The sequence below is a fragment of the Acomys russatus genome, chromosome 28 (assembly GCF_903995435.1).
Source record: "Acomys russatus chromosome 28, mAcoRus1.1, whole genome shotgun sequence".
Lineage (NCBI taxonomy): Eukaryota > Metazoa > Chordata > Mammalia > Rodentia > Muridae > Acomys > Acomys russatus.
Genome location: NC_067164.1, coordinates 34,488,798 through 34,512,560, shown reverse-complemented (window position 1 = coordinate 34,512,560; position 23,763 = coordinate 34,488,798). Strand labels below are relative to the sequence as shown.

The 23,763-nt window shown below is 45.4% G+C and overlaps 1 protein-coding gene across 1 annotated transcript in view; it reads right to left on the bottom strand.

The window, feature by feature from the left end:
* Lrig3 (leucine rich repeats and immunoglobulin like domains 3) overlaps positions 1–23,763 on the bottom strand; it is a 48,868-nt gene that overhangs the window by 4,898 nt on the left and 20,207 nt on the right. The window contains exons 4-15 of the mRNA XM_051170215.1: positions 15,051–15,182; positions 14,013–14,156; positions 12,860–13,003; positions 12,436–12,579; positions 11,901–12,044; positions 10,954–11,034; positions 9,797–9,868; positions 7,712–7,783; positions 7,062–7,225; positions 3,237–3,557; positions 1,672–1,953; positions 80–532 (exon numbers count right to left, since the gene is read on the bottom strand). Coding sequence (XP_051026172.1) covers positions 80–532; positions 1,672–1,953; positions 3,237–3,557; positions 7,062–7,225; positions 7,712–7,783; positions 9,797–9,868; positions 10,954–11,034; positions 11,901–12,044; positions 12,436–12,579; positions 12,860–13,003; positions 14,013–14,156; positions 15,051–15,182 — 2,153 coding nt within the window. The remainder of the gene's footprint in view (positions 1–79; positions 533–1,671; positions 1,954–3,236; positions 3,558–7,061; positions 7,226–7,711; positions 7,784–9,796; positions 9,869–10,953; positions 11,035–11,900; positions 12,045–12,435; positions 12,580–12,859; positions 13,004–14,012; positions 14,157–15,050; positions 15,183–23,763) is intronic.

The window sequence follows — 23,763 nt, the reverse complement described above, 5'->3', positions numbered from 1 at the left end:
GAGACATTCTAGAAGGGAGTGTCTATGAAACCACAAATACACATGACTTAGGTTTCGGCCAAAGTTTGTGTTTACACACCTGTGTTGGTAATGCTGCAGTCTTCGTGCCTTCGCCTTGTGTGGTATATGATGACCACCCACACGAGCGATGTGCCCACCACACAGCAAACCACGGCTATGATCACGACGCCCACGGTGGCCCATCCGTCATCATCCAGGGCTGGGGCAGTCATGTGAGGGGAGTCGCAGGTAGGAGTGGGGATCACACTGAGGCGAACGTTGCCTCTCTCGGTGCCGAGGGTATTGGACATCTCACACGTGTACTTCCCAGCATCGCCGACATCCGAGTCCACGATAATCAGCAGCTGATTGGCCGCCGCGAAAAAGTGCCTCTCGGTCACCACCAATGGGCTGTCGTCTTTCGTCCAGTTCAGCCTCGGGGGTGGGCTCCCGCCAGCGATGCACTGGAGAACCGCCGTTTCTCCCTTGGTGACTGTTCTGTCTAACAGAGGCCGCAAAAACGATGGTGTCTCTGAAATTACAAGGTTTTAATTTCCTAAATGAGAACTGAGTTCTATGTACACTGCATACTCTCACAGCTCACTGGATAGGCGTATTAAAGAGCCCACCCCACCCCTCAACATGGTGACCTGGGATCACACCAACGTGCCACCAGTTAAGGGTAAAATGTACTGCTTTTTATATCTCGACCTCCCTCAATTGTGCCAATGTTAGTTAAGTGGTAGTCTGAAGATAAAAACGTTTTTAAAAATCTAGAAAATGTGTTTAAAAAAAATAATTTCATGTACAAGACTGTGTGGATGCGTCTCTAACACTTTTTAGAGATTTCTCTTTATTACTTTTACTTATGTGACGTGTCTGCATGTGAAAATGTGCATGCGAGAGAGATGCCTGTGGGGTCCAGCCATGGTGGGTTCCCCAGAGCTGGAGTTAATGGCAGGTGTGAACTGGGCATTGTGGGTGCTGGAACCAAACTCAGGTTGCTTGAAGCAGCCTGCACTCTTAACTGCTGAGCCATCTCTCCAGCCCTACACTTATTCTTTTAAAATTAAGTTTATCACGCCAGATACATAGGCCTGTAGGAAAATTCTGGACCTGCTTCCCTTATCTGGCATCTTGGCGGTGTGGTTATTTTTAACTCACTCAAAGACACGTGAATCATGAGGTTGTTCTCCATCTGGCAAACAGGTGAGAAGTAAGAAGCAGGGACTTCCACAGAGAGGCAGGATGGGGGAAGCAAAGAGAATGGGTCCTCCTAATCTAGCCATAGCTGCTTTCTTACATGGTCTTTACGACACTAAGATGACCAATTCTCATGAGTAGTCTACGCACACAAGGACAACCCTGGACATTGTACTTGGAGTGAAGGGGGCAGAAGCCTCTCCCTGGCCTGAATGTGTGATGTTTCCCTAAATCCTGAGGCTGTTTGATACACACACACACACACACACACACACACACACACACACACACACACATATATTTTAGGGTAGAGCTCTCGGAGTCTTCAACTTCCCCATCCCCATCCAAGTCATCCTCCTGCCTCGCCCCACATCCCTCAGCCACCCATCCCCCAGCAGCTTCTAAGCCTAGAAGGTCTCTGGGTGAGCTGGGGCAATCAAGAGGGACTCAGAGTCTTAACTCCCTCACCTAACACAGTCAGGGTTGCGTTGGCAGAGACGCTCCCTGCACTGTTCTGAGCCGTGCAGCTGTACACCCCGATGTCCTCAATTTTCACATCTACTATGAAGAAGACATCGTCCTCCGGCATCACGTGCATACGTCTCTCGCGGGCAGCTGGGAAGTCTGTGCCTCCGTCCTTCTGCCAGGCTATCTGTGGGGCCGGGTGTCCCACCGCTGCACACTCCAGGCGGGCCATGGCCCCAGCGCGGATGGTGAGGTCCATGGGGGTCTTGGTAAATGAAGGCAGCACTGTAATCACAAATTGATGCAGGTGTGACATTACTCCTCTTTCTGGGTGCCCGCAGAGATGGCTGGCTCAGGTAAGGCGGGGGTTCTTTCTAACTCAAAGACAGAGAAACTAAACTTGAGCTGGAGAAATGAGATAGTTTGCTCAGGGTTACAGAGGTGCAGGTGTGATGGAGTCAGGATGACACAGGACCCTCAAATGGAATATCCTCCTGGCAGTCTCTCTGGCCACATTTTAGTTTTCTCAGTAACTAAGTGTGAGATCTTGGGGAAAAAAAAATCAATAAATCTCTCTGTAGTGTGACCATGTGCTTCATTTATTTTCTTTTTTTTCCCCAGTCTTGCACGACCAAACGTCTTGTGACTTTATCCCATTCTATACTCTAATTTTTCCAATGTGTCAAGCCTTGGCAATTGCTTGCTGAATGAATTCTTTAATAAATAATACCCTAAATCTTCTACCAGGTAGACATTAACAGTTAAAAATGATGACATGGTGAATGTCCAGAATACAATCTTAAGAATTGTAGGACCATATGCCTGCTGTGCAAACGATGCTACAATCATGCTGTTTATTAACGGTGGCTGCTATGAATGCTCTTACTGAGCACTACCCAAATTCCAAGGACCTCCACCAAGCTCCTGACACACACATTCTCATACCTACGAATCATGGCATTTCTATGAAGTGGCACTTTTTATCTCTTTATTTTTTTATGTGCACTGATGTTTTTGCCTGCATGTACGTCTGTTGTGTGGGTGCTGGGAATTGAACCCGTGTCCTCTGAACCCAGGTTAAGTACTCTTAACCGCTGAGCCGTCTCTCCAGCTTCATCTCTAATTGAAAGATACGGGGAAGGAGGTAAGTCACTTGCTAAGAGTCACATAACTATGTATCAGGAGAGGCAGGATTCACACCCAGAGCTCAGCTAAAGGCCATATGCTTAAAAAAAAAAAAAAAAAAAAAAATACTCTATGGCCCTTCACATCACAATGTTCTCTATGGGGGAGAGAACAAAAGCGTCCAGTTCATTTTAATTCTGGCCCAACCTGTCGGAGTTAAGTGAAGCGAATTGGGTATAATCATTGCTTTAGAAATAAATAATCAAGGTCAGTGATCTTGTGTGGTGAGAGATGGGGAATGAGCTAAGTGGAAAACTATGAGAAAGAGAAGCAGGGGTGGGGCCGGGTGGGGAGGAGGGAGAGAGAGAGAAAGGGGAGCAGACAACCACTAGGGCCATTTCTAGAGATTGTGTTTAAACACTGGAGGGAAGCGGGTCACGCACTGTTCACGGTGAGCTTGGCTTTGACGGAGTATGAGGACCCGAAGTGGTTGGAGATGACACACTGGTATTTCCCTTCGCTGGCGAAGTCCACGCCGCGCAGCCTCAGGATGGTCGTGTACTCCATCACCTCGCCCCCTTGGGCCCGGAGGTGGGCGTAGTTCTCCATCTCAGCATCCTGAAGTAGCTCGTTATCTTTTTTCCAGGCAAAAGTCATAGGGGAGTCACTGCTGCTGGCAGCCGAGCAGGTAAAGCTCACGTTGGAGCCTTTAATTGCTGACTGTGTTTCTGGTTGGACTGTGATCTGAGGTTTGGGGAAATCATCTGTTTAAAATGGAGAGGGAGGGAGGGGCGAAAAAAAATGACATGAAGGCCTGAGAGCACACCGCCACTCAAATCCCAACACCAGGAAACAAGGTAGAGGACAGCTAGGGTTGACCCTGCCTGTGCTTTACAGACGCACCAGCGACCCCAGGGTTGAGGGACAACCTGGGAGGATGCTTCTAGGTAGCCTGCTTGAGTCCAATGGAGACGGAGGCTCCATCATTATTTACCTGAGATAAGTGTTACCTTGAAACGATCATAAAAGTTTATGCCACATGCCTGGCGCTTTATATAAGCGTAAGAGGAGCAGTTAAGAAGCCACAGGGAAATTAGGCCATATTTAAAACTGAGTGATGCAGTGGGGTGACACTGGCTGACAGCAATTAAGTGATTATTCCAGAGGGGCCTGTAGAGAGGATTTGCAGTATTTCCAGCATGAGGAAATGATTTAAGTTTGTGGTGACAAATCCATTGGGTAGCCTGATGTGCTCACACTACATCTTCATGTACTGAAAGGGCACAGTACATCCTATGCCCGTGTATAATTACCATTAAACACAATAAAAAATAGACACACACCTATGTATTCACACAGATGCGTTATATGTGCATTACAGTGTATAAGGTATATATTACATATATATGCATACATATTACACATATACACACGTTATATAATGTATATATAATGCACACACACATATATACACATCATGCACACACACACATGCACGCACACACGCACACACATATTTGTTTTTTTCAAGACAGGGTTTCACTATGTAGCTCTGGTTCTCCTGGAACTCACTCAGTAGAGTACATGGGCTTGAGACTCACAGAGATCCACCTCTAGAGTGCTGCAGTTAAAGGCAGGTGTCACCACCATCTGGCAGGGATACTTTTTTAAGGAGGTGGGGAAAAAAACAGCTTAAAAACTTCCAGGCTGAGCCGGGCCTGGTGGCACACACCTATAATCCCAGCTGGGGGTTGGGGGTGGGGGGTGAGGCAGAAGCAGGTGGATCTCTGCGAGTCCGAGGTCAGCCTGGTCTACAAAGTGAGTCTAGGACAGCCAAGGCTACACAGAGAGAGCCTGTCTTGAAACAAACAAAAACAAAACAAACAAAGAGCGTCCAGGCTCCCAGATGACCTTTGAATGTCATCCTCAACAGCAGCATCCTTCTGCCCAGGCTCTCCATGAAAAAGATAAAGTCAACCATAGCAAGCAAACATCAATGGCAAATATTCCTAACCCACAGCATCCAGACAGCACCAAGTGGCTGGAGAGACCTTGCTGTTCTTTCAGAGAACCTGGGGTTGGCTCTAATTCCTTTCCTGGCCCACGGGCACCTGCATACATGCTGCGCAACACAGACAAACAGGCACACATATCCGTAAACAAATTAAGAAAAGACAGTAATGGACAAAAAGCAAACAAACAAAAAGAGCCAGAGATAAATTGAAGGGAATGAAAAGGCACATGTGAGTTAGTGCCCTGGCTGGGGACCGAAGTGGGACAGCCTATCAATCACGTTGCTGCACAGCCTGCCAGGGCTACATTATAATTAGGGCAACTCTCTCATTCTACAAAGTTATTTTTAGTTCTGTTACTTTTTGGAAGAGTTACCTTTTTTGGAACTTCAGTTTCTCAGAGATGATCTAAATAAAACCCCCCGAAGGAAACTACAGATCTCCCAACACAGACTTTTAGACAAAGGCTAATCTGAAAACACAGGCTTTCGGGGCCACGAGCCGGAGCGGGGTGCTGCTCTGACCATGGCGCAGCTTTCTTACCCTATGCCTGTGGGGCATTAAATAGGGCAGTGTGAGTCTTTGAAATTTCCATCCCATAATTCAATGTTCTGATTCACAATGGAGAAGGGGAAAAAAAAAAAAAAAAAAAAAAGAATAGACAAGCACACAGATCTCTGTGAGTTTGAGGCCAGCCTACTCTACAAAGTGAGCCCAGCACAGCCAAGGCTACACAAGAGAAACCCTGTCGTGGAAAACCAAAAAAAAAAAAAAAAAAAAAAAGAAAGAAAGTGAAGAAGGAGCAGCTTAGGCCCCTGCAGATGACTATCAAAAACTTATTTGGATATGAAATCTACATCAGGTTTTATTTCCCCAAAATTGCTGACGCCATTAAATTCTGCAACCTAATATATATATATATATATATATATATATATATATATATATATGTATGTATATATACACATATACATATATAATATATATTAATCTATGATAACATATTACATATTGACATATAATACATTATATTGTATGTAATATATGATATTATATACACACAATATTATATAGACATATAGGGAAAGCAGTGTTAGTTGGGTTTAAATGTCAGTATAAAATGAGGGTCTACAGTATTTTCTCACACTTGCTTAAATTAAGCCAATTTTAACTTTGTATTTTATGCATACACTTATTTTTATAAAAGTTTCCCTGGCAGCTAAGAGTAAGGAGCAGTCTGGTGTATATGGCAGAAAACTGTAACAGAGAAGGACATTGTATTTTTAAACCCTCGTCTGCTCCTAACCAGCTACAGTTACTCTGGGAGATCTCAAGTACCAAGATTTGTGGTTGCTACAACAGTGATCTTGAAGTTTGCAATAAATTCGACTTGCCATTCCTCCTAATGCTTCAACAACCAACAGTTAACGTCTCAGCAGCCCTAATTCCTTAGCTATTCCCCCCCCCCCACAAGCCACTCAAAAAGAACAGAAAGCAAACTGCCCCAAAGCACCCAAAGCCCCCTGTGTATGGGAGGAGCCCCCTGTGTATGGGAGGAGCCCCCTGTGTATGGGAGGAGCTTATTGCTGGCCCCACCCTTCCTTTTTGCGCTATAGGCAGTTAACAGTGGATGAGGGAGAAAGAATCAGGCAGCTACAGAGCATTGCCCTTTCTCCCACTCATGCTCATGCAGACGACACTGATGACACACAGTGGGCCACGACAAAGACATGAAGGTTGGAGCTGAGTTCTTGGAGGGAGGGGAAAGGACTGAGAAGGGATGACAGGGGAAGAAATATATATATTTCATGGACCATCTTCGATAGCTACTGCTGGGAACTATTATTTCCCCCCATGGTCTCTAAAAGTAATATGCAGCAAAGTCAAGAGAACCAGCCTCAATGTACTCTCAGCCCAGACAACTGTGGCTAGGCCATTTACAGAACCATCATCAAAGCCAGGACCGGTCTCCACAGGAAGGCTGGGGGGAAGTGAGGTGAAGGAGAAGAGCCGCCTCGACTCTGCTCTCTGAAGATCTGACTTCATTCCTGCCACCAAACCATGCTGCTGCTAAAACAAACATGGAAACTCTACCTGTGCCCATAGAACTTTAACAAGCAGCAAACCCTAGATCCACACCTACCTCAGCAGAAGTGAAATGCTTTATTTCGAACCCAGATCTTTTCAAAACCACTGTTTGGACAAACGAGTGGTTAAAAAGAGTCAGCAAAAATCACGAGCGATGCTTTCACTCACCACACACGAAGCCATCCGGGCTGACAGTGAAAATACTCCTCCCTTTCAGCAGCTGAGGGTGGGCGCAACTGGCATTGACGAAGGTCTGGAAGTTCTTGTCTGCCACCCACTGTGGGAGCCATTTCAGCTGGCAGTCGCACAACAGGCTCGATGTATTTAAATGCCTGAGGAGAGGAATCACATTCCATGTGTTTTTGTACAAAATGCAGATTTTCTAAAAGTTAGCCAAGCTTAAATAAATATTAACCAAAGTGAGGAATTTGGGAACCAAATGCATGACGCTGTAAATATTCTATCATCTACCTTAAAGTGCAAGAAACTGAGCTAGCAGGGCCCGTGGTCCTTCTTGTTCTTACTGAGGAAGGGATGATAATATAGCAAAAACGCCAAACTAATGGGACATGAGAACTAAATTTAGGAAGCATACTAAATATGGGCCCACAAACTTAAGCTACAAATTCAAAACAGAAAAAGAAATTCCAGATGTAACCGAGGGGACAGATAGCCCGCTGCCCTTGTTTCCTGGTGTAAACATTAATAATGCAAACAATGAGCTAGATACATTTTGTAGGTGACAAACAGCATGACAGATGCCTTCCTGGGCTTTATTTGAAACTGGGGAGGGAAAAGGGGGAAACGGGGAAACTTACAGCTGCTGAAGTTTCTTCATTTGGGAAAACGCATTGCTTTGCAAAGACATGATTGCGTTGTCACTCAGGTCACTGGAAAACAGCCAAGTCAAAACACGTCAGAGTGAACTCCGGCCAGGGTGTGTCGTTACGGTTCCGGGCCACACCCCACTACCCACCCCCATCCAGCAACCAAATACTCCCAAGTACTCCCTCCACGCTGAAATGTGTGCCTGGGACAACTGCAGAGGAATCCCTCACAAAGCCCTGACTGAGGGACCCAGAGATGGGTTCTGTTCCAGAGTGAGGGTGTCATTTCTGTCGCCACTCTCTGGGCATTGACTCCTCGGGGCTTGGGCTGATCCGCCTGTTGTACTATTTATTCTATTTCTCATTATTCAATTTTTCTATTAATTAAGGGTACAACCTACTGTTTCATGATTGTGTGTTTTAGAAAAGATCTGCCCTAGCTCACTTTCTGTGATATGTGCTGGCTCAAGTAAGTGTTCCTAAAGCAGCACAGCCAAAGATGGCTACTCTGGAGCTTGGCATGAAAAGGGGGAAGGAGATTGTTGAGTCCTTTATTTTCTACTCCAGCTTAATTCTGTCACACACAGCTCACCAGGGCAAAGACAGCAACGGTCAGCAGAGACTGTATGCATTAAAGCCAACAACGCTCCAGGCAGGACAGCCATAAAACCGAGAGGCTATTCTGTGTTGGCTCTATTTTTAACCAGCACTTTAAAGCAGTTTGAGTTAAACTAGCAGCCACCGTGGTTACATCCCAACACCCCCCACCCCTCACCCCCCTCCACCCCCCACCCCCCCCACCCTCCCACCCCACCTCCCGCCCACACAGTTCACAGCATACAAAGGGGATTTTGAACGAGACAGGCAGTAGCAACAGAAAACAAAGAAAGAAAGTGCCAGACTTGGGTAGGGAAAAGAGTCTGGGAGAGTCAGGGAAGGTTAAAGAAAATTGAAGTAGAGGTTAAGACTCCGCTGATCCACTAATTCCACTTTCCCAGAAATGGAATGGGCCAGTTGACAAACCCTTTGGCTAGTTTTCCTTTGAAAATAATCTGTTTCAATAACAGCAATCCTGGCTTGACACTGCAGCACTTGGTTTTGCAGACTCTCTCTGCACCTTCCCACTGCCACACCGCCAGGCGGGGCTGGCAAATGGCGGCGTCTCAGAACAACTGGTGCAGCTGGGATTTACCCATAACGTTAGGTCACAGATAGACAACATCCCAGTGAGGGCCCAACCCAAGTGTGCATTAAAAGGATAACATTCATCCAAGTTAACACGGAGGACAACTTTTTGCCCTACAAGCATTCCTCAACAGAGTAAACACGCTCTAAAACTATAATGTGATTTGACTACCCAAATGTGAATTCCTGCACTAACAGTCAGCTGGGTCAGTTTTCAGAAGACTAAGTGTCTTCTTTAAGTAGCTGACAACCCTCCACCCTGAACCCCTGTTTCAGACACGTGCGCCAAAGGCTCCCAAGGCAGGGCATGCATTGACAAATCAAGGGCTAAAGGGATACGGACTCTTAGTGGAGTCAGAGAAAGGCTGACCTTGTGTTTTTCTGGCAGTTCCCAACTGATGTGCGGGGAACAGAAGGGAATAACAGAGTGGGCTAGGCTGTCCATTTCACACAAGCAACAGAAACACAAAGGTTCTCAAGACACTGCCACCCACCCTCAAGTCTCCTCTACCATGTCACTCTCAGGGACATCTTCTTGATCTTTAAAATTCAAGGCATCTTAACTGTCAAACGGGATCCATGAATCTTTGGGGATTCTATTTAACTTTTTTAAATGGTAGCAACAGCGACTGGGCAGTATTCTTGCTAAGTACTACGTGTGTATATGTGTGCATCCGGACCATACTCCAGGAAAGCGCACAGATAAAAAGTAAGCGACTACAGGTAAATAGGAGGCAAGATTGATAGGTGACAGGTCGATGTATAAATGGTTTTTTGTTTTTTTTTTTGTTTTTTTTTTTTTTTTAGTACGGCGAGAATGCTGGCATAAGAGTTTCATAAACAGAAACCCTCTTGGACCACCCTTAGGGGAACTAAATTCCAGTTACTCACAGGTGCTCCAATGCGTCCAAACCAGTGAAGGCCTTTTTGGTAATAGAGCGAATCCGGTTTCCTTGGAGTATTCTGGGGGTTGGGGAAGGGGTGGGGTGGGGGGTGGGGGAGGGGGTTACAATCACATTGTAGTTAATTTTAAAAAGTCATTTTAGGAGCAGAACTCTTACTTAAAAAGCCTATTTATGAACAATACTGGTTTCTTCAATTAAACAATGTGACTTGAAATCCTGGACTCCTGGTATCTTGTTCAATAACATGACTTATGTGGGTTTCAAAGCCTTCAACAGACGGGCTCCCCGCAGAAGCTTCGATAGGAAATGCCCCCCCCCTCCTCATGAGCTCGTGTATTTGGACATGTGGTCCCCAGCTGGCCTGACTGCTAGAGCCCTTGTAGAGTGTGAAGCCTTGCTGGAGGAAGCACGCCACCGGGGTTGGGCTTTGCGAGGGTACAGCCTGGCCCCACTCCCAGTTCACTCCGTTTCATTCGTGTGGCAAAGGCGTGGTCTTTCAGCTTCCTGCTGCCACCGCCAAGCCTTCCCTATGGCTGTGGACATCTAGCTGTCTAGAACTGTAAGCCAGAATAAGCTGTTACGTTACTTTTGGTCATATTTTCTCACAGCAAATAGAAAAGTAATCAATACAGGTGCTGTGTAAGTTTCCCTGGGGAATCACGCTGCCCTTCAGAGGAGCTTCTCCCCTCTTCTCTGGGCCCTTCCCCCACCTATTGAAAACAGAACAATCTACAAGACGTTTTCATGGCAAAATGTGATGTGTTCGCACCCCTTTTGGACCCTGATGCAGCGTGATTGGTGGGCAGTGGACAACCTCGCAACTATAGCACAACACGGACACCTTCTAAACGCTGGCGCAAGCGTACTTGCTTCCCACACAGTGACTGTTCCTAATGGGTAACAGCCAAAATAGTTTTGAAGTTATTAACTAGGTATCAAACGGAGTAGTTAGTGAAACTCCAGGATTGAATTTTCTACCTTTCAAATATTCGCACATCATGGGCAACAGTACTCAGGTAGGGCAAGTATAAAGGGTGCAACCTGACGGCATATCTATTTCTAACTCTCTGTGACATCAGCTTTGGATCCGACTTCAATGAAGACGACCATTGTAAGTCACGGGACAAGAAGAAGTATACTCACAGGCGCCTCAGTTTGTCTAGCCCGGAGAAGGCTCCATTCATGTCTTCGATGGTCCATGAAATTTCATTGTTTTTCAGATCTCTAAGGAACACACAGTACTCTCTTTAGAGACGCTTTCCAGAAACCTCAGGTCAACACCTAGGCAGTGTGCCGTTTGTAAGGAAGGCTTCCTACGCCTCCACCATCTTTACCCACTTCAGAACAAGAAACTCGGTTCTCCCAGGTGTCCTCACATCCTGAACCCAACATTTAAAAAAATTTCCCCTAAACTAAGACAACAGCCGCAGCCCTGTTAAGCCTTCCATGAAGATGGCTAAACTCTAAAGTCTCAAATAACAAATACATTAAATTTTAACACAAAGTTCCTATCACACAGACAAGACACTGTGCCAAAGCGTGCGGCTCATCTTTCTACTATGTGATGGTTCAGATGCAGGATGGTGCAGATTTCTGAGCGTGCAAAACCCTGGAGCTCACTGCACAGCATTAAATTAACAGTGGAGAGATTTTTCAAAAGGTCAGTTAATTCAATACTTTTCTTCTTTAGGATAAAAATCAGGGGATGGGTAACTTGAAGAATAAGCATTCACCTTTCCTTCAAGCCCTCCCTACAGTCCTTTTTGCTCTGGGTTATTTTTAATCTATATTTCATAAGGAAAACAATTAGTAAACTTCAAATTGTTTTTCTCTTCAGCAGTTTTGAACTTCCTAGTGGTCCTGTGTGCAATCACCGGGCAGTCTGATCAGTGTCCTTTTTGAAAATCCCTTTAAGAAACACACATGGAAGAATTGGTTCTATTCAAATCAAACTGCTCTGGGAAAGATTAAGACCCTGCTTTGGAGGCTGTACACATTTCCTCAACAACAAAGGGAATCTGCTGGGAGAAAAGTGGGCACATTTAGGAACCAATTAGGCTCGTGTACCGAGAGCAAAATGTGTAACTTACAAAGTCTTTAAACTGGAAAGCCCCCGGAAGGCACAATCAGCAATGTAGCTCACTTTGTTGTTCCCAATGTGGAGGGCATTTAGTAGGCTTAGGCCAAGGAAGCTGGAGTCATCGAGCCTTGATAAGCGGTTGAAAGTTAGGTCTCTGCAAAGTACAACAACAACGACAACAACAAAGCTTTTATCTTTCCATTCAACACAATAATCTGTTTTCTAAAAGAGAGCGTAATAGATGTAACTACAGTAATCCTGTTTTAACACCCTGCCCTAACAGTATCCAGGTAAACATTACTTCTAATCCCAGTAATTAAAATTAAATAAATAGTTCAGGAAACAATGACTGCTTTTGTCAACGCGCCAGAGAACTGAGCTGGCTTCAACTTATCACGGCCAGAAATGCAGCGACCAGGGCATGCAGCAAAGCTGCTGTCGCCTTGGCAACTTTGTTACGAAAATTTCACAGACCAGCGGTAAGAAAGTCAAGCTCCGACAGGATCCCTGCTCTCCAACCTATGGGGGAATAAAAGGCAACTTACAGCTCACTGAGTTTCTGGCAGAACTCCCAGGCATCCGGGCTGATCCTGTTGATGGCATTCTGGCTCAGATGGAGTTCCCGCAGCATCAGCAAGCCGTAGAGCCAGCCTTTGGTAATCTCGGTTAGGTTGTTATGGTCCAGCTGCCTATGTGTACATTGAGACCCAGAGTTCATGATCTAGTCTCTTCAAAGGCATGCATGGCTGGCTGCAACTTATGACGTATCCCTGATGTGCCTAGACACTTGGCTTTGAAATATAGAGACATCAGCAAAAGATTTCTTCTACCCTTCTAAATTCTCAGTTCGTCTGAAACATCACTGAGTCAATCGTAACCATGATTGTATACTATCGGGATTTAATGGGTGTCCACTGAGTGCTCTGGGGTCATTGTATCTGAGTGGGGACTATGATAAGCCATACTTACAGGATCTCCATGTTGCTCAGCCCCCAAAAAGCTCCATCCATGAGCTTTGTTACTCCATTTCTTTGCATCTTCAGAGACTTCAGTGCACCTAGCCCTTGGAATGTGAGTCCATCCACGTTCTTAATTTTGTTTCGGTTCAGTTCACTGCATAGGAGTATCACAATTAAGCAGTTAGTTCATAGGACAATTAAATTCTAACATGTGTCCTACACTACAGTATATTTAACCCAGTCAGTCATAAACTACACAGAATATCTGACAATTTCCAGACAATTAATTGACAATAATTTCATTTTCCCCCTCAATTTATTACAGGGAGTGAGTGTCTATATAAAATGCATGGTATTTATTTGGAATCATACAGAAACGATATTAGGCTTTCATTTCTCAACTGTTGTCCACTCAGGAGTAGCGGCAAACAAATAGATATTTGTCTTTTGTTGACATAGAAGGAGTGTGCTAACCTCCCGGGAAAGCAGGGTGCCTACTCCGGGGTGGTGCACGAAGCTGGTTTTACCACCATTCCCAATTAATTGTTCAGTTTGGTACTTTCCTGCAGGCTGCAGCTCTCTATTTCTGCCGAACACTAGGAACCACCTAGGGAGCCTTAAAAGTCCCTGAAGCTGGAACTGCAATCCCCAAAGGTTTTAGTATAATTGGTCTTGGGTGCAGTCTGGGCACAGGGGGTTTTGAAAAATTCCCCAAGTCTCTGTAATGTGCAGCCAAGGTTGAAAAGTGCCATTGCGGGAGCCTGTTCACAAGCCATTCTACGATTCTTAACAAGACAGCTCTTTACAGCCGCTTAGGCTATCAAAGCGTCCTGGAGTTGTTGGTATTATATTCTCATAAACCACAGCTATTGACAGACCGTGCGGTTTCTCCTGGTCCACAATGGCACCTTTGTGAAGGGGCAGCTCAGTGGTCACACGGTTTGCCTCTCCAGCAACTGTCTAGTGTGTCTTGTGAGGCAGCAGCTGGCAAGAGGTTAATAGGGAATCCTTTTCCCCATCTGGAGATTCCCACCACGCTCACCACGAAAGGGAAGGCAGTCACCTGCTTGCCTCTAGACTCCTGCCACACCGTGGGCATCAGAATACAGACAGCAACGGGGTAGGGGTGAGACCATGATGCCCAAGGGGCCATATTCACTTACAGATGCTGCAGCTGAGGCAGTTTAAACATCTTCGGGGGGATGGCTGAGATACGGTTCCTGTTCAGCTTTAGTACCAGGAGCGTGTTTGCCAAGTTGTCAAAATACCCAGGTTCCATAGACATAACCCGGTTACCGTTGATACACCTGTTGGAAGTTTGAAGGTCAGAGGCTTGGTCAGCTTTCTCTGGGAAGTTAAAATGCTTTCAGTCTCCCCATTGCACAGACTCTGCAGAGAACCATCAGTGTGCATTTAAAATCGATAATCCTGACATCCCTGTGAACCAATTAAGGTTTACATACATGGGCTGGGAGATGGCTCACTGGCAGGGTGCTCACCTGGTACGTGTTTAGACGCCCTAGATGCCATATCCAGTGCCAGGAAAATAAAAATAAAAATAAAGAGATTCACACACTGTAGCTTTAATATAAAATGTTCTGTGCAGACTCATGAGTTCAAACACTTATTCTCCAGCAGGTGGCACTCTTTTAGGAGGGCGTAGAACCTTTGGGAGGTGGGGCCTAGCTAAAGGAATTACACCAGAGAGGGTGGGACTTGGAATTTTATAATCTGGCCTGACTTCCTAACCTCAATGTGACAAGGCTGTCTGCCACTTCTCCCATCATGCCATGAACTGTTCCCTCAAACTGTCAGTCAAAATAAGACCTCTCTTATTATATGGCTTCTTGTTAGGATTGAGTTACAGCTAATACAAATACACTGACAGATCTTTGAAGGAGACAAATATTTGTTATGTGTGTGTGTGTGTGTGTGTGTGTGTGTGTGTGTATGTGCATACATACACTTTGTTTGGAATTTGTTATTAACAAACACAGCAATGTTCTAGTTTGGGATTTTTTAAAAATTGTGATACAAAATTGTAAGAAAGAAGATCGTACCTATTCAGGGTTATTGCTAATTTCAAGTCAATAAGAAAGTTACACTTTAAACCAACAGCAGCAAAATCGAGTTTGCTGTATCTCGAAGCACACCCTCCCCCCATTATAACAATATAACAAAATTTGGTAATTTGTACTCACAGATACTTGAGCTGTAAGGGTGGAAATGCAGTTCTAAGCTCTGAAATATTGTTGTTGCTCAGGTCCAAAGCCTCAAGGGACTGGAAGGCTTCCAGCTGTTCAGGGAGGATTTCGTCAATGCTGTTCCCAGCCCTACCATTAAAACACAGTACAGGCGAGGAGTACAGGTGAGCAGTACAGACCAAAGGGGATAGAGCAAGGGTGTCAACTACCCCTGATTTGTTCTTTGGAAGTATGAAGAATTAGGAATTAGTTGATCCAAACAGTACTTCTAAAAGGCAAGCAGCAACCCCATGGCCCTGTGTTCTCTGAGGTCATACCGGAGTATGTGAGGACAGTCCCTACACTACTCTGACAGGACAGTTGGCGTATCCAGATGTCATGCTCTTAAACCCAAACTGCTTGATCATTTTTCTTTCAGACTATTTTTCTAAGTCCTCCTGTTTTATTAGATAGTAAATGAAGTGTCTAGCACCAAGTGGGCACACCAAGTTACACTGCCCTCACTCCCCATTTCATATATATATATATCCTTGATCCCATTCTTTTTATATATATTATAATATATATTATTTATATACACATGTATTTAAATTTATTGTATTTATTACTATTAGTGAAAGAGGGCTACACATGTGGAGTCAAGTTTCCTATATCCATTTTGGTGTGTTTCCACAGGATCTGGGGATCCCAGTCAGCTATGTAGGTTTGCTCAGCAGGCATATTTACCTTCAAAACCATCTAGCCAGCCTTATTCCTTGATTCCTAATCTGATTCTTATTTTTAAACAGTGCTCTCACACCACAGTGCCAATCCAACTACCAATACTCATCACCCTGTGGCTGCTTTAGTGCCTTGCTAGAAAGATCCCCTGCTTTACAGCAAGTTACTAAGTTGCCAGCAAATGAGCTACCTTCTCTTTCTGTGTTACAAAGGTATCCCAGAAGAGTCACAAGCCTGTAAAGCCTCTAGATACAGGTAGATACTTGACATTATCAGTCTCAACAACAGACCAAAGTAGACCACAATGGTCGTCACTGGTTACATATAGCTCTTTAAATATAATGCGCGCGCGCACACACACACACACACACACACACACACACACACACACACGCACGTACATGTCCCTGAGCATGGAGGACACACTTCTAATGCTAGCACTCAGGAGGCAGAGGCGGAAGTACTGGGTAAGGCCAAACTACCGTATTTTTCGGACCATAAGACTCATCTGACCATAAGATGTACCCAGTTTTTAAAGCAGTAAAACAAGAAAAACAATACAAACAGCAATCGGACCATAAGGTACACCTAATCCCCCCCCCACACTTTTGGGGGGTAAAAAAGTGCGTCTTATGGTCCAAAAAATATGGTATATGAGAAAACTGTGTCTCAAACAAGAAAGTGTTCCTTTCACCACAGCATCTATATTTCAAGAGAACAATAGCCAATGCATCAAATGAGGTGGAACATTCCCACCATCTTTCTACTGCATTTTAAATGGGGGAGGGGGACGCCCAGTCAAACTCTTACAAATGGACAAAGGTACTATAGCTATTCAGTACCGTCACTGTTTAGCACAAGGCGACAATTTTGTTAGAAAGCAGGAGTGGACTGGGCAGGCAAGCCAGCTCAACTGTCACACATAAGTTAGAGTAGCATGGACGTTTTAGGGGGAAACATTTTAAGTAAAAAAGCTGGGAACTACCTTAGCAAGGGTTTCCCTTTACAACCTAAGGAACAGCCAGGAGGTCTGAACATGGCACACGGGGAGCTGCGTCTTACGACCACATCACCTCAGTCGTTCTACAGTTTGCAGTAACTCTTCACAAGGAAATTAGAAAATGTATTTTGTGTGTGTTTTCTCCTTAATCGGAAAATAGCCCCTATGTGTGTATGTTGCTTACCAAAAGCTGGATTTCTGTAGTACTTTGGATTTATTACCTTTTTATTAATAACTCAGAGACATCCTCTTCACCTCAGAGGTTAGACAGCCCTCTAACGTGGGCTCCCAAACCTTACACTGCATCTCATTATAGCACGCACATCACTGGTCTCTGCCACACTGCAAACTCCTCTGAGGCAGGAATTCATGGTCATGCCTCTGTGTTGGAGTGTGATAAAACCAGGAACAAAGGTGAGCACACAACAGGTGTCAAGCCCTACGCTAAACGAGTCTCATAGATTATGTCATTCAATCATAAACTAATTTCTCTCTTACAAATACAATAGATAATCTAAAGTTGGGAAACCCAGGCTCTTTGAATAACCGGTCCAACCACTTCTGAACCACCTTACACAGTAATTCTAGGTTGGTCCCCAATCAATCCTTGGTTTCTTTCACAGAACGCACATTGACATTTTGGCAATTAAATTCTCACTTGTACATGCTCCTTCAGAAAGGTCTGCTACCTCTCACCCTTGACAAAAACAATTCCCAATGTCTACTTTCCAACTGATGGGGAAATCCAACCGGCTCGCTGGTACACCATCACAGAAGTAGCCAGGGCCCATTTCAGTCTATGCCTGCACTCCTCAGAGAGACAGGCCTCCAGGGGGCTGTGTGCTCACCACCCACTTGAAGTTAGAAGGCTGAGCCCCCGATGACGCTGCAAATGGCAGGTGCTGCTTTCTCCACAGCAAATAATAGAGAGAAACTCAGACATGGGCTGTATACCACAGACTGCCAAAGCTTCTCAAACTGCAGTTAAAACCCCCCAGTCTCTTCCTTTTAAGGACTTTAGGGTGTTGTGTGTTTGAACTTTAAGGCCCAAGTCATCAGAGAATGTAACTCCAGCATTTCCTCACAGGGTACCAAGCTGACAGTGTACATCTTAAAAGCTATGATGACAGTCAAGATCGAAAAGAAAAAAAAAAAAAAGGAATAAAATCAGCAGTTCTACGTACAAGTCACCAATTCCATGGGCTTTGTTTAGAGTCAAATCAGCCATGACCTTTGATTTTGAGCATTTCCCACATCTGGATTTGCCAGAGTACAAACTCCCTGATCTAGCTGTGAGGTACAGGCTAAAGCAAGTGAGACAATTAGTTTCTAGGTCCTGGAGACGGAGGCTGTCCAAGCCAAGCCAAGAGGCCTTAGGGTCAGGGTATAGGGGCTGAACGAAAGCACAATTTGGGCGACAGAAAATTTCTTTTAAATTACATAGCCCAGTGTTTCTATCACCAGGATGCCCTCCACCAGCTGCACGGCACCCTGAGATGCTCAGGCCCACCTACCTGTCTGCCCTATATCTCCCTTCAAGTCTGCACCTGGTTTGGGCCCAAGTTGTCTGGGGCTAGACTACCTAAACTTAAACAGTGTTTTTCAACAACAAAAAGAAAACAATGGCTGTAGTGTTTGGTTTGTTATTATTAGGTTTTGTTTTTTTTTTTTTAAATAAATGGGGCAAATGGGTTTTTGGAGGGAGGAGGAGGCCCACAGGTACCTATCCTGTTGGTCAAATAAGGCTACAAGTTAGATAACAAGCCATACAATCTTTGGTTTATATATTCATTTGTTTATAAGGTAATTATGAACAAGGTATTAAAACTGCCAATTACTTGAGTGACGAATAAAATTTTCCTTGCAGTAAAAGCACGGTCCAGCCAAAGCCAGCAATTTCCTGAACTGCACAGCTCCTAAATTGCAGTGTGAAAGTGCTCCGTTCTAGATGGAGCATGCACAGTGTGGTCTTTGTCAGCCTCACTGCCCAACACAAAAATCCCTTACAAGCGCCAGGATAATAGCCCCTGTATAACAAAAATTTAAATCTGCCCTAATGGAACCAAATCAAATCCAATTTCGAGTTTCTTATTACCTTAGACTAACTGGCAAACTACCACCTGATAGGTACCAGTTTAAAACAAAAACAAACAAATAAAAAACCCTTGCTTTATGTTATGAAAGAGGGGTTTTAAAAAGAGAGAGAGAAGGAACTACATTTTTTTAATGGAAAAAAAAATCTCTTATCACCTGAAACTCAAATGTATTTCAGTGATTACACTATAAACAGCTACCAGCCAAAGACAAAGATCCAATTCAGTTTCAACTTTAGCTTTTCTCCAAATACAGATCATCAACACATTCAAAAGCCCCACAGCTGATTTGTGCTGAGGCAGAATGTGTGCAGTGCTTGATTAAAATCAGATTCCTTATCCATCGCCCAGGCTACACACACACATGCACATGGCTTCTTTCCCCTGCCCCACATTTAAGCCCTGCACAAACCCATCGGAGACTAGCAATATTTGGTCTTCTGTTTGTTGATGGTACAGAGAGTTCCATGGTCAAATCATTGCTGAGGTGACTTGTAATTAGTCCCTTCAAGACAAACAGACCTTCGGGGCATGGCTGGTGGAGGGCAGATGGACAGTTGCTTCCTTCCAGCTTTCCAGTGGCCCACAGGAAAAACAGGAGCCCCAGGTAGGTCCAAAAATAATGGCTTCTCTTTGTTGCCAATGTCATCTTTCAGTGAACTTTGCCAGATACCATAAAAATGCAGAGGCAAACACGGCACACCAATTTTCTCTGATGATATTTATTCTAAGAATGCTGGACAGAAACCTAGCCGTAACAAGATCAAGGTGTGTGCTCGACTTCCCTGGATCCTCAAGTCCTAGGAATGGGGGGAATGGGATGAACAGGCAGGCAGGCAGGCAGACAGGCAGGCAGACAGACAGACAGACAGACAGACAGACAGACAGACACACACACACACACACACACACACACACACACACACACACACCACCAGATGCAGCAGGGTTTGTGCTCTGAGAAGGAAGGAAGGAAGGAAGGAAGGAAGGAAGAACAGTAAAAAGCAGGAGGGCCTGATACCTCCAGGGCAGTGGGAAAAGCAAAGAAAGGTCAGTAAAACTTGCTAATAAAGCTACCCATGAGACTCCAGGGATGAAGACTTAGCTCAGCAAAGCGGAGCCGCATGCCAGCTGCTCAAACAAGAGAGAATGAAGCTGAGTGTCTTCCCGAGGAAGTGGAAGTGTGCTTGGCTGGCCGGGAGACAGTGTTCACAGACACAGATAGAGAGGTTGACCTTCCAGAGTGAGCTGGCAGGGACTAAAGAGACGAGTCACAGGCGAAGAAGAACACTTGCTATTCCTCCAGTGGCTCGGAGTTCGGATCCGAGCACCCACAATGAAGGGGTCGCAAATCACCTGGAACTGGGGGGCCTGTGTATCCAACGCCTATCCGGAGGGCCCCTGCATACATATAACATACATACACACATTTGCATGTGTACATGAATAAAAATAATAAATCTGGGCCGGGCGTGGTGGCGCACACCTTTAATCCCAGCACTCGGGAGGCAGAGGCAGGTGGGTCACTGTGAGTTCGAGGCCAGCCTGGTCTACAAAGTGAGTCCAGGACAGCCAAGGCTACACAGAGAAACCGTCTTGAAAAACCAAAAATAAATAGATAAGAATAAATAGATAAATCTTAAAACAACAGAAAGAGTAAGGTAGCTGAGATGAGAGTATGTCAAGTCAGCCCCTGAGAATCACGTTAAGCAATGGCTTTCCTACTGGGATCATCTGTGGGGAGAGGCCTGAAACTTCTGAGCGATGGGGTGCCATGTACAACAGATGCTCTGGCAGGAGTGGGTGAGAAAACCTAGCCGAAGGACAGGCAAGAACAAATGCAGAAGACAGAAGATGATATTCTGGTTTCCATGGCAACAACCCGCTTAGATGTTATGTTTGGGGGTCACGTTATCTTTGGGGGGGGGGTCTTCTGACTTCCAGAGTGTAGACAAGGCTTTGTCGTCTCCTACACACAAGATAGGGCCCCTGCTCTACAGCTCTGGCCTTGGGACCAAGTTTAACTCCAGAGGAGTTTCCATTCGGTCTGATATTTTCATGTTTAGTGTTAGATGTGAGGTGTTTTCTAAGGCATGGGGGTTCCATCTTGCTTGGCAGGTACGGAACATTACAGATGAAAACAACTTCTGTAGCTCCTCAGAAAATGGCTGAATGCACAAACCTCCACATGCTAGTAATATGATTCTTTGGTCCTATACTGGGCACACCAGCTCTGAACGTAACCCTGAGTGGAATTTCTGAGAGCAAAACGCAGCTGAGATGAGGGCGGCCGCTTGACACAGTTCTGACTGCTTCCACTTTCAACTCGCTGTGATCTCCAGAATGTCCAGGTGTTCCAAAACCACTCGGCGCACACTGCTAAGTGGATTTAAATGGTGACAATTTACTTCCAGGGTGAGAAAAGGGACTTTCAGAATGGAGTAGTCTCTGTTGGCGAGAAGCCGGAATAGCAGGTTTTTCCCCCACCACCACCACACTGGAATTCCTGACCCAATCAAACTCTTGCTCCTTGATGAGTAAGAAACGTCTGCCAATAATTTCAACTGTGCCCTTACCTACTGCACCAGATGAAAGGCAACTCAAGGCCTTGCAGGCGTGATGTGTAAGGGCATGCAGTCTTGGCTACTTAAGGATGCCATGTACAGGAGGCTCTCTCCTTTCCAGAGGATGGGAAGCCATGTTTGAGATACTGCAGAGGCCGCTCTACTTGGACTGTCTCGCCCCACTTGTATCCTGCCAGTTCTATTCTTCTGCTGCCACTAACAACTGCTGAAACTGGGACCATCCCATGCAAACACCACCATGTGAGCACATTAACTGTATGGTCTGGACTCGTCCAGAGTCTGGCCTGGCCGTAGGGAAAATGCTGATTTCTATATAAACTTACGAGCAACCCGCTTAGCACAATATATAATCACAAGTTATTAATGAAAACACAACACTGTACACACACACACTGAAAGGGCATTTATTTCCGGTATCTATCACACACACACACACACACACACACACACACACACACACAGCCCCCACCCCAGTCCCCCCCAAAAAAATTTCCCTTGAGCCATCTTAAAAACTACTTTGGCTGAATCAGCTAACTTTCCATAGAATCAGACTTCTTTTAAAAGAAAGATTTGGCAGGCAGAATCTGCATCTCCCATACGGATAAAAATAAGCAACAGCTTCTGCTCACCTCTGTGAACAAACTAACGAGGGAGCTTCGTTATGAGAGCGTGCATGCTTAGACTGGCCCACGAGTGCTGTGCCATCGAGTACGGAAGACAACTGTGGGCGCTTCAGAAGGAAAGCAGAGCCTTGATTAGGAACTAACGGTGCTGACCAACCGAGGAGCCACGGCGTGAGGAGGACAGTGTCCGTTCTTTTCAGCTAGAGGCCGGGTCGACACGAAGTGTTAATTATCTTTTGGATGACAAGCAGGACAAGGATGGCTGCAACACAGCATTTTAACAGCAGTTCCGCAACAATCAGGGCTCTGTATATTTGCCAGTTATAACACATGTTAAAAATGAAAAACAAAACACATCACTCAAAAGCCCATTCATACCACACACAACACAACCCTTCTTTGATCCCAGGTATAAGTGCAAGTTGGTCCTCTGGAAATTGACAAGGGAAATTGACAACAAATTCTAAAAGAAGAGGATGATATTCAGAAGTTGCCAAAAACTTATTTTAATGTGAAATAACTTGTGTACAGCAAAGCCAACGCTGTCTCGACAGGTGAAGGCACTTGCCCCACCAGGCCTGACCAACCTGACTTTGAACTCTAGGACCCACATGGCGGATCTCCAGTCCCCGGGTTGTTCTCGTCCACACACGTGCTGTAAGCATTCATGGGACTAACCATCCAATGTCCACATATGTGAGGCATTCATGGGCATGATGACCCAAGATGCCTCGGTACACCAGAAAAATGGTACAACGCACCTCTTGCCACCTCCAAAACACACACACACACACACACACACACACACACACACACACACACACACGCCAGCTTCCCAGGAGGACAGGAAAACAAACACAGATGACTACTTATACAGAGCAAGCCGCTCCAAGTTAAGGCTCTTTGATATAATAATTAGAACTGTGGTTCCTTGAGGACTTTAATCCCTTCCTGGTTCAGTCTATCACTCTGCTGGACTTGGTGAACCCAGACAGAAAATGGAATAGAATGATCTTGCCCAGCCACCACCAGCCGGGAGTCAAGACTTAACGACGGACCACTACCAATGACCAGATTTGCCGGAGAGACTTAAAAGAATCGCAGCATCCCCTAGTATCTTGCCTGGTTCTGAGAGACCACAATGTGCCCCTGTACCCCTGATTGTTAACTGGTCTCGGTTTATGGTCTCGTTTCTCTGGACCACATCTCCCATTCACTTCTCTGTGTTTGCAAATGATACCGTGAGTCAGGGAGTTTGGGTGTGCACTGCACAGTGTTCAGACAAGAAATGGTTGTCCTTTAGGACTCAGTAAGGCTCAGTCCGCGCAGACGGAGGTTTAGAAGCCAGGCGCTGTTGTAACTCTCCACCCCAGTGCCGCTCAAACCTGAGCCAACATCAGAGCTGGTAGGGGACATTCCTGAGGCAGGGTCTTAGGGCACTACACCAATGGGGCTCTATTCAGTGTGTGTGTGTGTGTGTGTACAGGAAGGTGGACCATCTACTAAGTTCTCAGGAGTGCCCTGCAGCTGGGAGCACTGCAGGAAGTCACTGTCAACCATCCTGAGAGGCCTGCATTCAGGCTTCTTGTCATAGTCCCAACATGTTGAGGTTTCGCAGTAACTGGACGTTTTTTGTCTTTTTCATTTTGCTGGCACACAGTAGGCTCTTTCAAAAGAACTATGTTCCTT